This window comes from Amborella trichopoda, chromosome 4, assembly GCF_054954075.1.
Source record: "Amborella trichopoda isolate Santa Cruz 75 chromosome 4, AtrichopodaSantaCruz75HAP2 v2.0, whole genome shotgun sequence".
Lineage (NCBI taxonomy): Eukaryota > Viridiplantae > Streptophyta > Magnoliopsida > Amborellales > Amborellaceae > Amborella > Amborella trichopoda.
Window position 1 is genome coordinate 44,194,278 of NC_142339.1, and position 13,967 is coordinate 44,208,244.

The window sequence follows — 13,967 nt, forward strand, 5'->3', positions numbered from 1 at the left end:
ATCGGCTAGTTGACCGGTTAGGCCGGTTAAACCGCTTCCGACCTATGTCCGATTAACCGTTCCGATTTGATTTTACAATCACCGGTAACAATTGTGGTCAACTTTAATGGCTTGAGGTGGGGTGTGCATGAAATTCAAGGATTATTTATTTATTTATTTTATTTTTTAACTTTGAGTCTAAATAACGACGCACTCACAACCACGTAATTTTAAATGTAATGAACGATAGTAAGGGTCAGTTTGTATTCCTTGGAAACATTTCATTGTTTTATCTGTTTTTTTTTGACGCTTCAATATTTCAGGGACTCGAGTTCCCACAAGGAAAAGACTCTTAGCAAAAGGACGGAGAAAGACTTGGGTCATGGCTGCCCTTCCTCCCCATTATTCTTCCTGGTTCGGGAAACACAGACCCAAGTATTCAATGAGCATCGCCACCGGAATAAACATTGTCCGAATTCAGAGAACCCACATTTATTCAGTGAGTTTCTCTTCTTCTGCGTTTTCTTGATTTAAAAATACATGTTGTACGTGCTAATCCATTGTTCCGTGGAAAATCATAAGAGGAACGAGTATTCTTCTTACCCTGCTATTTCTTTTTTTCTTCCATTGGCACCGTTTTTCTTTCAAGAAAACCTGTACTACTTATTCATATTTTGTAGGAAATAGACTTGTATTTGTTTTCTTCTTAGAGTTTATGGACATTTTTGGATTGAGAGAACATTTACGAACCAGAGGATAAGGATGGGAAAACTAGTATTGATTATCATGTGTTGTTTTCTGTGAGAATGAGCGTGGTTTTTAATATGGGTTTCCAAAATCTTGGCACAAAAAGAGAAAATAACTGTTCACCGAATCTAAAGCACTGAAAATAGTTCTGTATGGCGTGATCGCAGTTCAGGGAGTTTTGGGGTGGTTCCCACTTATTGAGAGATAACTGACCTAAGATGATGATGCCTTTTGACTTCAATGAATTGAGGGTTTGTGCTAAAGATTTAGGCTTGATGACTGGAGGTCGCTGCTATAGAAAAAATGTTGTTTGAATATGTGGCATTGGATTTATGCAAATTCTTTTCTGAAACTATGATTTCCTAGTCGACACTGATCACAGATCTCATTCCACCACCATTTAGAAAAAAAGACAAAAATGAAGGAGGAAATGATGTATTACTTATAAAAGGAAGGAATTTGACTTTTGAGTTCTGTTACCATATCTGTATATTTCTTTCAATTTTACGTCTGCATGATCAAATGATTCTGCAAAGTTGGGGATAAACAAGTTCATCAAACACAATGATAGGCACTGAGGGCTGCCCCTTCTGGGATCTCTAGATGCCTGCCTAAACAGAACCAAGCAAGGGAACCATGTGTTGCCCGGAGCTGAGCCAACTTTTGCTAACCTTGGGTATGGCACCATAACTATGTAATTCACATATGTTAGTAGTACTTACAATGATAATATGCACGATTCTCATTCTTCTAACCTCAACATTTGCCACCATGAAATACAGCTCCAACATGTGTTTTCTCGGAGCAGAACACCATTTATGAGTATCATATAACTGGAAGTATTTCTCATCTTATTCATCATCCTCATGATGAACAATGTCATTTCGTTCGACCTTGACACTTTTTATTTAAATATGAATCACTAGAGCTACAAATGAAACATGATTAGAATTCATTGCAAGTGTAAGAGCTATATATATTTCTAAAAGAATGCCCAACAAGACAAAATGTATCAAAGTAAACTGTGCAATTACCTAGATGTCACTTGAATTAATTTATGAAGAAATGTTTTGAATTACAAATACTGATAACACCATTGGAATTAAAAATACTAATAACACCATTTTTGTTGAATTCCAAATTTAAGGATTTAACCAATGTAGTCAAAGGTGTTCACTCAAAGTGCACAATTGCATATTAAAAGATGCCTGGTATTAAGAAATACTAGAAGTACAAGTGAGGTGCATAATCATTTGCCTCCACGTGGTCATGCATCAGCTTGTTTGAGAACATCATACATTCATTTAGGCAAATTTATTGGGATTCTCAGACATGATTCCAAATCTAACCCCAAACGGCTAATGCGAAAGGTTGGCGGCCATTTGTTTGTTGAATTTTTTGTGAACAGTGTTTAAGAATTCAGAAGGTACTGCTTTGTGCACCTGGGAGGGTGCCTTGTGAAAATTTGTGTGTTAAAGATGCTATCCAAATGCTTGATGTTGTGTTAAGAAAAATGTGTGCGCTCCAATTGTTTGTTCAAAGAAGCCCCCAAATGTTTGATGCTGTGTGCACGTTTTGTATCTGTAAACTTCACGTGTTGGATGTTATTTGTTCACCCAAAGTGTTTCATGTTGTATCTGAATAAGAAGTGTGTGAGCTCCAAATGTATGTTGCGTTTATGCATTCCAAGTGTTTGATGTTGTGTGCTCCTGGTGTTTGATGTTGGAGGCGGAGGAGGAACCTAGGTGATGTGCCTAGCTAAGGAGGAGAGGAGGAGCCTGCCATGGCCCAGGGCCCCTCCTACCCCTTGGCGATTTGCCTAGCTGAGGAGGAGGGACATGCCTAACTGGCCATCTAGGTGGGCACCTAGAGATCCCTTCACTCCATGTGCCTGCTTAGGGCCTGGGGCATCTGAGTTCTTAAAGAGTGTTTGTGAACATAAAAAGTCAATATTAGCATAAGTGTAAATTATTACCCTTATCCTGGATGTTTGTTGATGGTTTTGGGGCGAAATTTCCTGTGATAAGTAACTTACTCTATATTTGGTCTCTTCTATGGCCATTCCACTTAAAGGAAAGGAAATTGTTACATTGTTTTATTGCTAATAATAATATATGTTATGGGTCTTTTGGGTAATGAGTTTATCATTACTTAGTAAACTATTAATGCTAAATGGACTGATAATGCAGTTGAAATGATCTATGACATGACTAGAGCAATAGTAGATTTCCGATCATGATTTATGCCTAACAGTGTTTATCCTTTTTGACATTGGAAAGGTAATGAAATTAGTATTTATATGTTGAGCTGTGCAATGGGTTATGCCATATCAGGTAGAATTCTTTTTTTATCCAAATTAACTCCCTATTCTCAATGCTTTGGCCGTGATAATGTGGATGCCCTATCCATGAAACTGTGCAGGTAGCATGTTTTCTGGTAAAGGGGATGTGGCAATGATTTTTGTAATCAAATGCATGACATAGGAAACTCTTTTTATTGCGGGCCTCATAGTTTCATGTTAATCACACTTTCTACCTGATTTCCTATGTTAATGCTCATATTGGAGATATTTGTTTTTCTTTTTAAACTCATACAATTGATTTTCCTTTATTTATCATTCTCAATAGATATATGAGCATATATGAACACAATTACATTATATGGATAAAAAATATTTACCTTATGTACAGATACAACATTTAATCATTGGCACAAAATTGGGTTTTTAGCTCACATTAATTTCGATAGATATTTGGACATCTATATGACGGCCGCAAGACCAGCCATGCTTTATGAGAGGGAATGTTAGGTGGTCAAAAAACAACATCTCCATAGAATGAGTAAAGCTGAGATGAGGATGTTGAGGTGGATGAGTGGCAAGATAAGAAGGATAGAATTCACAACGAATACATCCAAGGGAACTTAGGGGTAGCTCCAATAGGCAATAAGATGAAAGAAAGTGTACTTAGGTGGTGGCCATGTGCAACATCGTTCTAGAACAACAACAGTTAGGGGGGTGATTTGATTCAACCTGAAGGTTCTAAAAGGGCAAGGGGAGGCTCAGAAGGACATGGAGGAAAGAGTGAGAACGAGAAAAGACACTTATGGTATGACTGACGGTATGACCCTTGATAGAGCGAGATGGCGAAACATAATTCGTGTGCCGACCCCAAATAGTTTGGATAAGTCTCGGATGATGAACATTATTAACATTATGGTATCATATAAATGGTTATTAACCTTCTCTATTATTGTATAATTAAATGTATTTATTATAGTCCTGTAGAACTCGCTATTGCATGAATGCTTGCAAGCTTGCATTCCAATAAAACTCAATCTGCATGCAAATTCGCTTCTCTGTTTTCTGATCTATCGTTGGTGCAACTACAGGAGCCCCACTATCTTGAACTCACAATTAGCAGCAAGAATTGGAAGAAAAGGGCACTTCTCTCAGATAGATTTGATTTCCTAGGAGCGTTATCTGATGTTTTCTTATCCTCAACTTCATCTTTTTGGTGCTTCTTTAATAATAGGAAAGAAACAAAGTGTGAGTTGGAGGCTAAGTCCAGTAAGGTGAATTCAAGTTTAGAGACTTCTAGCGGTAAATCATCAAATGTAAGGATCTGGACCAATGTACTTCTTGCGGTGAATATTTTGTAAGTCTCAGCAGCATCCATTTCATTACATGGGATACAAATTCATTTCGTAATGTGCATTTAATGAATAATTCTTTGGATTAGTAATGATTCTTTTGAATCAAAAACAGAAATAGAAAATTGGAATGAGGACAAAGTATAGAGTTGCCACATGATCTTAAACTTGTAATTGCCTTTATCTGCTACCAAATTAACGTACGCTTCTTTCCTTTTCATGAACAACACAGGCTTTTCATTATTGTAAATTAGCAAAACTTTAGATACCGTGATGTGCAAATAACTGCGAGAAATATATGCACAATAGACTAGAAGTGGATGGACCTCCAGTGATTGACTCTTCTTGAACTACCCATTTAGTTCCTGGAGTCAAAGTATATGCTTTCGAACTATATCACTATAAGAGTCTCCTGTCTCATTACTTATGTCAGAGATCTCCTACCATGAGTATGCAATAATTGAATGGACAAGGGCTATATGAACTGATAACATTAAGTCTCCTTCTACATAGATTTCCATGTCATTGAACATAAGATGTGCATGTCCAATGTCTTCGGTATGTGTGCAATAAGTGTAGTTGAATTTGTTATTAATTGACACTGTGACGATAGTTAGCAAGTTTCCATTTAAAACACGATTTTTGAAAAAATCTCTGATTTTTTGAAATCTGTTAAGAACTACGAGCTTTTCAAACGATCTTCAAAAAATCGCATTTTTTAAATAGAACTAATGTAAATCCGTATTTTATCTTTTTTTAAAAAAACTTCTTCCCTATAGCTTTATTTCTTCATTAACTTAATATTATTGAATCTTGGTTTAATGATAAACACATTAACAGTGGAAGTAAATCAAGAATTCTTGATTTAGCAAAAAATTCCATAAAAAATTTCACCAATAAGTTCCCTTAAAAAATGTGCAAAGAAATACAAGCAACATATTCCCTCAAAAATAAGATATAAAAACCATTTTGTATATCAAAATAATAGGTAGAGTTAGAAGAAGAGTAACCCGATGAAAAATCTTTTTTTTCTTTAAATTCAAAGCATCCTTATAGAGAGCAAGCGAGAGATTCAATGATTACTAAAGATTTAGGCAGCTAGGAATTTATTGTGAGATTCGAATTTGCTTACGCATTTTGTTGCTTTCTTTATGCATAGAGAAGTTTGATTAGTCTTATATTTTTATTTTTTATTTGTTGTTTTATTAGTGTATACAACATTGCATTTTGGATGTTTTTGTTAGATTTATTGAAAGTTAGAAAATAAATTGTCAAGTATTAATCTAACAACACTAAGGCCATAAAATTATTGTTCAATGGCTTTAATGTATCTATATAATAACTGCAAATCGTAATTCTATATTATGTCATCTTTACATATCCGATTTATTACTTCGTTTTTTGAGCCAAATCCAAAATATTCATGATTTAATAACTTACCTTATTTTTTAGCGATCCTTATTTTGACTTGGTTGTTTCCTCCAATTTTTTGAAATAAAATTGACTTATTACCGATGTTTTGGTTCACCGATATATTATTAGTCACCGACTTGCTAACCATGACTGTGACATCTTGTACATTTGACTTTTCATTTATTCTTTGTATGGGCCAAAAGTGGATGGGGAAGGGAGTTACAGTGAAACATGATGAGGTAGAGAAAGACATAGGTAAATGTTGGAAGTTAGATTAAAGTAAGTGAAACTGATAAGGATAATTTATTTTTTTTATTCACTTATCATCCACTTTTTTTTTGGGGGTAAAAGTTCACAATGTGTATGTATTCACATAAGATGAGGATACTTAGGTGGTTTGGCCATGTGCAACGTCAACTTAGAACAACACTAGTTAGGAGGGGGATTTGGTTCAAGTGGAAGGCTCTAAAAAGGAAAGGGGAGTGCCGTAAAAGAGATGGATGGAAGTATTGAGAAGAGATATGGTGACTTATGGTCTGGCTGATGCTATGGCCCTTGATAGAGTGGAACAACGAAACATGCTTCATGTAGCCGACCCAATATAGTTGGCATATCACTCGAATGATGATGGTGATGATGATGAACATGGTTGATTTGATGCATCAGTTGACCTGAGGCCCATCTCCAATTAAGGTGACGTCAGACAATGATTTCTATCTTAGTAGGATTAGAGAAAAGTAGCTATGTCCTTCCTTAAGTGCACTCTCCAATATTATATTCTATATATGACCTAAAATGAAATAGATAACAATATAATTACTACTACAAATGAAAGGAGGATCTAACAAACTCAAGTACTATTGGGAATCTTCCGGACTCTGGGATGACATTGGTGGACAAAGGGACAACAGGAAAGTGGTGGGAGGAGTTAAGTAAGAACAGCTTGACAGTGAGGTTCCCTCATTCATGACAGTGAAGGCATCGATTTCCATGGAGGAAATGAACCTGTTTCATGACGAAGAGGGTGAAAATCCATGTTAGAAGGCTGTTTGGTTCGTGCTCTTGAGGGATGGATGAAGGAATTCAGGTTGATGTGTCTGAACTTTCAAGTCAATTTGAACTTCATGACTTCTTAGAATGGATTGCTTGTGGAAATCGTCTTTGAGTGGAAACAATTATCAGAAGAGAAGATAGTATTCCTTGCTACCCGGTTGAAGGGTTATGCCCTAAGCTAGTGGCAACGATGTCTGGCACATTGAGTTTGAAATGGCAATCACAAAATTATGACTTGGAGGTAGATGACGTCGTGTTTGAAGGAGAAGCTTGTTCCATTTGGTTATGTGCAAAATTTATATCAGAAATTTCATGGAGAAGCTTGTCCGGCATAAGGATTTTTTTTTTTTGAAACTATTTTCGGCATAAGGAGTTGAGTGTGCAACAATACACGTATGAGTTGCTATCTATTAATGTGCGCAGAAATGAGATCAACAAGAAGGATGATCAACTCTTTGCGAGGTACGTAAGTGGTTTGAAAATTCAAACTCATGATATTTTGTGTCTTAAGGAAGACTATCAGTTATGATCAATACAATTGTCAACTTATTTTATTTTATTTTTTAAAAGTTTGCCCTAATAGTTAAAAGGAAATTATAGAACTATGTAAATCGCTCCTTGGGTCTTGAATTGTCTTCAGTTCAAAAAGGGCGTGTTGTAAACAAAAAAGCGAGAGATGTGATTAGCTCAAGTTCTTGGTCTTGATATGTATCTGAAGCATGTAAGGGCCCTACTCAACATAAGCCTGTTCAAATTCCTAAATAGGAGCCTAAATGGTGTAAGCATGGGGAACCTTGGCATCCATCCCTAAGTGCTCTAAAAGGCAGGTTGGAACAGATCTATATGAGGGGGATGAAGATAATGAAGGAGACATCAATGCGGGGCCTATTTAAAATGAAGAACTTGAAGATCGTGCCACTGATTTTTACCCGATGAAGGCAAATTCCTTGTGATTAGACAGTTATTATCAGCCCTGAAGGTGATAGAAGAACCATGGCTTTAAACCAGTATTACCTACACTGGATATACAACCCACAGCAAGGTTTCACGATCATTATTGACTGCAAAAGTTTCAGTAATACAGCATCATTAGAGGTGGTGGACAAGCTGAAATTGAATTGTGAAAAGCATCTGCAGTCATACCAGGTTTCATGGTTCCAATGACGTAAGGAAACCCTTTTATTTCATTTTGCTTGGTTAATTTTACTGTTGGGAAAATATATGAGGAGTCTGTGTGGTGGAATGTATTACCTATGGATGCATGTCATATATTAATGGGTCACTCAGGGTAGTATGATCATTACACCATGGAAAATACAATACCTATACTCTTTGGTTGTATAGGGTTAGTATTACTATGCAATCTTTACAGGAGGATAACTATCCTAAGCACAAGAAGGGGAAAGGAGAGGTTATACTATCTTTAAATTGGTTTCTTGAGGAGAGCAAGGAGCGAGGAGTCATGTATGAGTTGATAACTAATGATGATTCGGCTATTACTTCGATTATCACCCATGTTGCCTCTATGTCTGAGGATTTGCCTGATAATTTACCTCCCATGAAAGATATTTATGACTGCATTGATATGATCCTTGGTAGTAGTAGTCTTCCTAACCCACCTCAAATATTGCATGAGTCCAAAATAGCATGACAAATTGCATAGACATGTAAATTGTTAAATCAGGGGTTTGTATGAGAAAGTTTAAGTCCATGTGTGGCCCTTGCCCTATTGACACTAAAAAAGATCTTGGCACATGTATTTGGATAGTAGGCCATCAATAAGATTACAGTCAAATATTGCTTCCTATTATCCATTTCTATATACTTGATATGTTGCTGAGGTTAAAAGTTTTTTCTAATATTGGTTTGAGAAGTGGATATTATCGTATCCATATTCACCCTAGAGATGAGACGAAAACAACCTTCGAAACTCGAGATGGTAAGAGTGGCTTGTGATGCTGTTTTGGATTGTCTTATGTACTTGGATAATGAACTAGGTGCTCCCACCCTTTTATTTGGTAAATTTGTGGTGTTATACATCTGAGGTAGGTATGGAGGTAGTTCGCAGGAAGAAGCTGCTCTTGAATATGTCGTGTTCCTTTATGACAGATAACTTGGTGATTCTATGTTTGTGGTCTCAACCGTCAGGGTTAAGGTGATCAAGCTAAAGTGTAACAGATAACATGTTGATTCTATGTTTGTGGTCTCAGCCATCAGGGTTAAGGTGATCAAGCTAAAGTGTAAGCGATTGGGGACTGACCTACACCAAAAATCCTGGGAGAGTTGAGAGGTTTCCATGGTTTAGCTACTTTTTATAGGAGGTTTGTTAGAAATTTCAGCACTATTATTACTCTTATTACTAGTTGCATCTGGAAAGGGGCGCTTGAATAGACAAAAGTGGCTGAAGAGTGTTCCAAGGTTGCGAAAGAGAAGGTGACTAGTTCTCATATTTTAACACTTCAAAATTTTGAGAAGATCTTTCAAGTAGAGTGTGATTCTTCATGCATGGCTATTGGGGTTGTCCATGGCCAAGAAGGCATGTACATAGCTTTATGTAGTAAAAGTTGAATTAGTCTAAGGCTAGATACTCTACATATGTTATGGAGTTTTATGTTATTTTGCAGGCACTTCAAAATTGGAGGCATTATCTCATCTAGATGTAGTTTATCTTATTTTCTGATCATGAAGCCATGAAATTTTTGATTGTTTAAAAAAGGAATAGTCACTATATAAAGTGGATTTCTTATTTGCAAAAGTTTTCTTTTGTGATTCGGCACAAATCAGGAAGCCAAAATAAAGTGGCTGATGCATTGGCAAAGATCTTATTTGCTTGGAACCCTTGCCACTTTCATGGTTAGGTTTAAAGTCCTACCCTGTTATATGCTGCTAGTGACTCATGCTTTTGCAAGATTCTTGAGCAGTGTATGTAGGACGACAATGTTTCTTCTTCTCATTCAGTCTTGCATGACAAATTCTTTTCAAAGGCATTCAACTACGTGTTCCAAAGGGCTCTCTTCATATTCACATTATTGGTGAGCTCAGTGTTCAAAAATGCGGATTTGGCCGCCTAGGCGCCTGCCCAGAGACAGGGTGCCCTCACCAAAATTGAACCCCCCCCCCCCCCCCCCCCACCAAAAAAAAACAGAGGAGTTCCTAGGGCATGATTTTAAAAGCCTCAGGGAATTTTTAGGGTAATTTTAGAGCCCCAAACTCCTCGTGGAAAAGACGAAAACGTAATAGTACAATCACATAACAGATTTATGGATACAAGTCTCAAAGAGATTGTAACTTGTAAGACATTAAAATGCTGGAAATCCCAAATGTCATTGTAGGAAACTCGTAGTCTAGAGTAGAAATGATACACTATTATGAAAATTAAATTAAAGGAGAGATGTTGGTTTTGTTATGAAATTGTTGTTCTTGAAGCTTTTTATATATTTGAAACATCATTGTTTGGAAATCAATGTCTTTGGTTGCTGTCGTATTTCTTCATTTCTTCCTTTCCTTGTAAGTTTCTGGGTATTTAGAGTATTTCTTCATTTCCTCCTTTCCTTGTAAGTTTCTTGGTATTAAGAGTAGTTGCTTTTGATATTTCTGATTTAGTTAGTCGGTAATACAGAAAGACGTCTGTTATAGTATTCTGAATTGGATTACATTAAGCAGGTGAATAATCTTCTTCATTCTTTACCCACTTTCCAGAGCTTATGTTACTCAAATTGCGACCAAGGGGAAGCTGATCTTGTGGGGAGCTAAGGTTGGTGAAAATTAAAATACTTTAGCGCATAACATTTGGATAGGAGTAAATGATCGTTTGGCTTATGCCAGTTAGGTGGTGTAAACAGATAAATAGCCTCATTGATAAAGGCCAGCTATGGAGACTAGCTACCTCATCAATTTTGCATGCCAATATTGGGCATCTCATGGTATGTTTAAACCTCAAACTTTGCATTTTTTGTTATTTATATATGCTCTTCTAATTATTGAGCTTGAATATTCTTTCTTCCAGGTCAATTCTTACTCTCTTAATTCAATTGGCCCAGCTGTTGAGGGCATTTGCGGACCAAAGAGGTTTCTTGCTGTTTACATTGCTTCTGCAATTGCAAGTAAGCACTAAAGATATGTTTCTCTTTTGAAAGGTGAAGTTTGACTTCCTCGAAGTAATTATTTTTTGACGAGAAATATGCTGTTGCTCTCATGAAATTCAGGCTCAGCTATGAGTTATCGGTTCTGCAAGGCGCCTGCTGTTGGTGCATCAGGAGCCATATTTGGACTAGTATGTTCTCGGGGCTTGAAGCTCTTTCTTTATATTAGGGATGACTTCTGGTTTTCAATTGATCTAGAGGTTTTACCACTGAAAAGAAAATGGATAGCAAAACATGCTCTCTCTCTTCTAGTTTTTGTCTTTGGAAGAACTTTTGGATATTTTCTCTGGTAAACTCGCCTCATGTAATTTATCATCAGTTAAGGAAAATAAGAAACAGAAACAAAAACATACAGTATTGACAGTGCAACACATGCATCCCCTATCCATCCTTCGGTTATTACTACTGTTACAGCTACAAGAAGTAATGGTTAAATCATGTAAATAATTCTTATAATTGAATTATATGAATATTTTGTGATCGATTATGATAAATATTATGTTCTTGTGCTAGTGAGACTTCACTAATTGTTACGGTTGTAGTAGAAGCAGGAGTTTCTATGGCTAGCAGCACAGCAGCAGTAGTAATAGTAGTACCATTGCTACGAGTTGCTGTATGGTAGTAATAATAGTACTGCTACTAATGATGGTGATGATGATGACGATGATGATGAAAGTAGTAGCTGTATGGTAGTAATGTGTGTGAATGTGGATTCTTACTGTTTATTTATTATTTTTTCATGGATAAAAGTATGGATGTTTATGGGTTTTTCTTTTGGGGCTAAATATGTGGGTACTTATTGGTTTTTTTTTTTTTTCCTTTTTTGTTTGGTAATATGATGCTTATTGACCTGTAGTTGTGGTTTCTTATCATCAGGTGGGCTCTTTTACTGTTTTCATTTTGAGGCATCGGAGTCTTAATGAGGCGGGGTGGCAGGATTTGCAGCATATTGCCCAAGTGATTGTCCTGAACCTGGTATGCACCTTAGTTCTTTAACCTAAACAAGAACTAAGTTCTTTCCTAATTTCTTTATGACTTTTTACTTGTTGACAAACATAATAGAAGTGGTTTGGATAACAGGTTATTGGCACTCTAACTAAAGGGATTGATAACTGGGGTCATGTAAGTTTTAATTACCTTAATGTTATAATATTTTATATGCTAAATTTACTGAAACTGTCTGATAAAATTGATGAAAACTGCAGCTCGGTGGTTTGCTTGGTGGAGCTGCCATTTCTTGGTTTGTTGGCCCTGCTTGGGAGTTTGTGCATGGTACTGGGACAAAACCAGTGTTTGTAGATAGGGCGCCTATTCGCCTCCTATTTCATAGGCAAAGGATTTTAAAGTAGTACAATCACATTTTTTTTATCATTTGAACTTTTGGAAATATCTTTCATAGAGCATGTTACTTTATTTAAATTTGTATATTTGTTAAAGGGAAAAGTTTCTATACTTCTCCTACAGCATGGAAGATATATACTTCCTCCCACGCCCTTTATTTATTTCCCTGCAAACAAAGTTTAAGTAACTGGTGAGGCGGGGCGGCCTCAACCGAAAAGGTGTTGTGGGCCCCTCATTTCTTCATATTTTGGATATAGAAGATATATACTTCCCCCAATGCCCTTTATTTATTTCCCTGGAAACAAAGTTTAAGTAACTGGTGAGGCGGGGGCCTCAACTGAAAAGGTGTTGTGGCCCCTCATTTCTCCATATGCAATCTCTTCTTTTGACACCGAATTCAAAAATCATTAAAAAAAAAGGGATATGGAGCACTTCAAAATGCTCTATCTCGAATGATATCTCAACATGCGATATGAACCACCACTAAGGATATTTGTGGGTTGAAAATGATTTTTAAATTCTCAGAACAAAAAAAAAAAGGATATTGAGGGGATGCCTCCTGGTGTTTGCCTGAGGTCGGCGCCCTGTAAAGGCGCACTTTGCATTCAGATCTGTACTCAGAGGGTTATACTGTCCCGATTGATTCATATATCTGTATTTGGATGGTTCTAGGACTGGGGAAGCAGAAAATGGGGTTTTATTTGGGGGTGGGGGGGATGCCATGGGAACACTGATGGCATGTTTGATAACTGGAATTTTTAGGTTCGGAAGGTGAAAGTTTGAGTTTACTATACCACTTCATTATTTGTTGACATTAAGTGTTATAGGAGCAATTGTTTAAAAAAAGGAAACTGCATCTTCGAAGTGATGGGATAAGAACCTGCTCCTTTTTCCTATGGAAGTTTACTCATCATGTTATTAAGAAGTTCCCCTCTTGTTTTTTTTATTTTTATTTTGTTGTTTCTCAACTCTCTCTCTCTCTAACCATGTCTTTTATCTTTAATTCCTCTCTCCCTATTAGTACCTTTTCTCTGACCAACTCCTCTCTCTCTAATTATGTATTTAACCTATCTAACTCTCTCTAATTCCTTACCCTCTCTATCCATACCCTTTCTTTCTCTAGTTCCTAATTGTTACCTTTTTATCTGATTGTGTCCTTTCTCTCTAATCATGCATTTTCTTTATCTAATTCTGTCATGTAAGTGTAGATACCAGTCTCCTAGATGCAACTCTTCAATTTTTTGAGACTAGTATATACACCTAATTCCATAAACTTCTTAAAAAATACAGCTAACTCTCATTACAACTCAATTAGCTAACTCTCATTACAACTCATTTACAGCAAGAAAAGAGGATAAAAAACACCTCATGAAATTCTCAAAGTCATTTCTATTCATTTGGACGCAATGAGATTACCTGCATGCAAGACAATATACAACTATGAAAAATTCAGCCACAAACGACTTCTCATAGAATTATATTAAACCCTTCTACATTTAATTATAACTTAAATGCGATATCATACGTTACAAATGATTTCACAAATGTGTGTATAGGAGGCATAAGCCATGAGAAGCCAAAACTCAAGCAATTTGCTCGGGATTAACTCTTCAGGACTTAACACACCCCATACGATTTCCA

The 13,967-nt window shown here is 36.5% G+C and overlaps 1 protein-coding gene across 4 annotated transcripts; it reads left to right on the forward strand.

Moving 5' to 3' along the window:
• The first annotated feature begins 276 nt into the window (after positions 1 to 276).
• On the forward strand, positions 277 to 12,472 carry LOC18435816 (RHOMBOID-like protein 10, chloroplastic). 4 transcript variants are annotated; one of them, XM_020668205.2, is made up of 9 exons: positions 277 to 478; positions 4,117 to 4,382; positions 10,543 to 10,597; positions 10,686 to 10,766; positions 10,850 to 10,946; positions 11,049 to 11,116; positions 11,862 to 11,960; positions 12,048 to 12,107; positions 12,191 to 12,472. In XM_020668205.2, exons 1-8 carry the CDS (start codon positions 362 to 364, stop codon positions 12,060 to 12,062), a joined length of 798 nt encoding a protein of 265 aa, XP_020523864.1. In that variant the 5' UTR covers positions 277 to 361; the 3' UTR covers positions 12,063 to 12,107; positions 12,191 to 12,472. The 4 variants fall into 4 exon arrangements, with proteins under 4 accessions (XP_020523864.1, XP_011623990.1, XP_088721439.1 ...); XM_011625688.3 differs by having other exon boundaries at positions 12,066 to 12,107; XM_088865313.1 differs by having other exon boundaries at positions 4,260 to 4,382; positions 12,066 to 12,107.
• Positions 12,473 to 13,967: the final 1,495 nt, after the last annotated feature.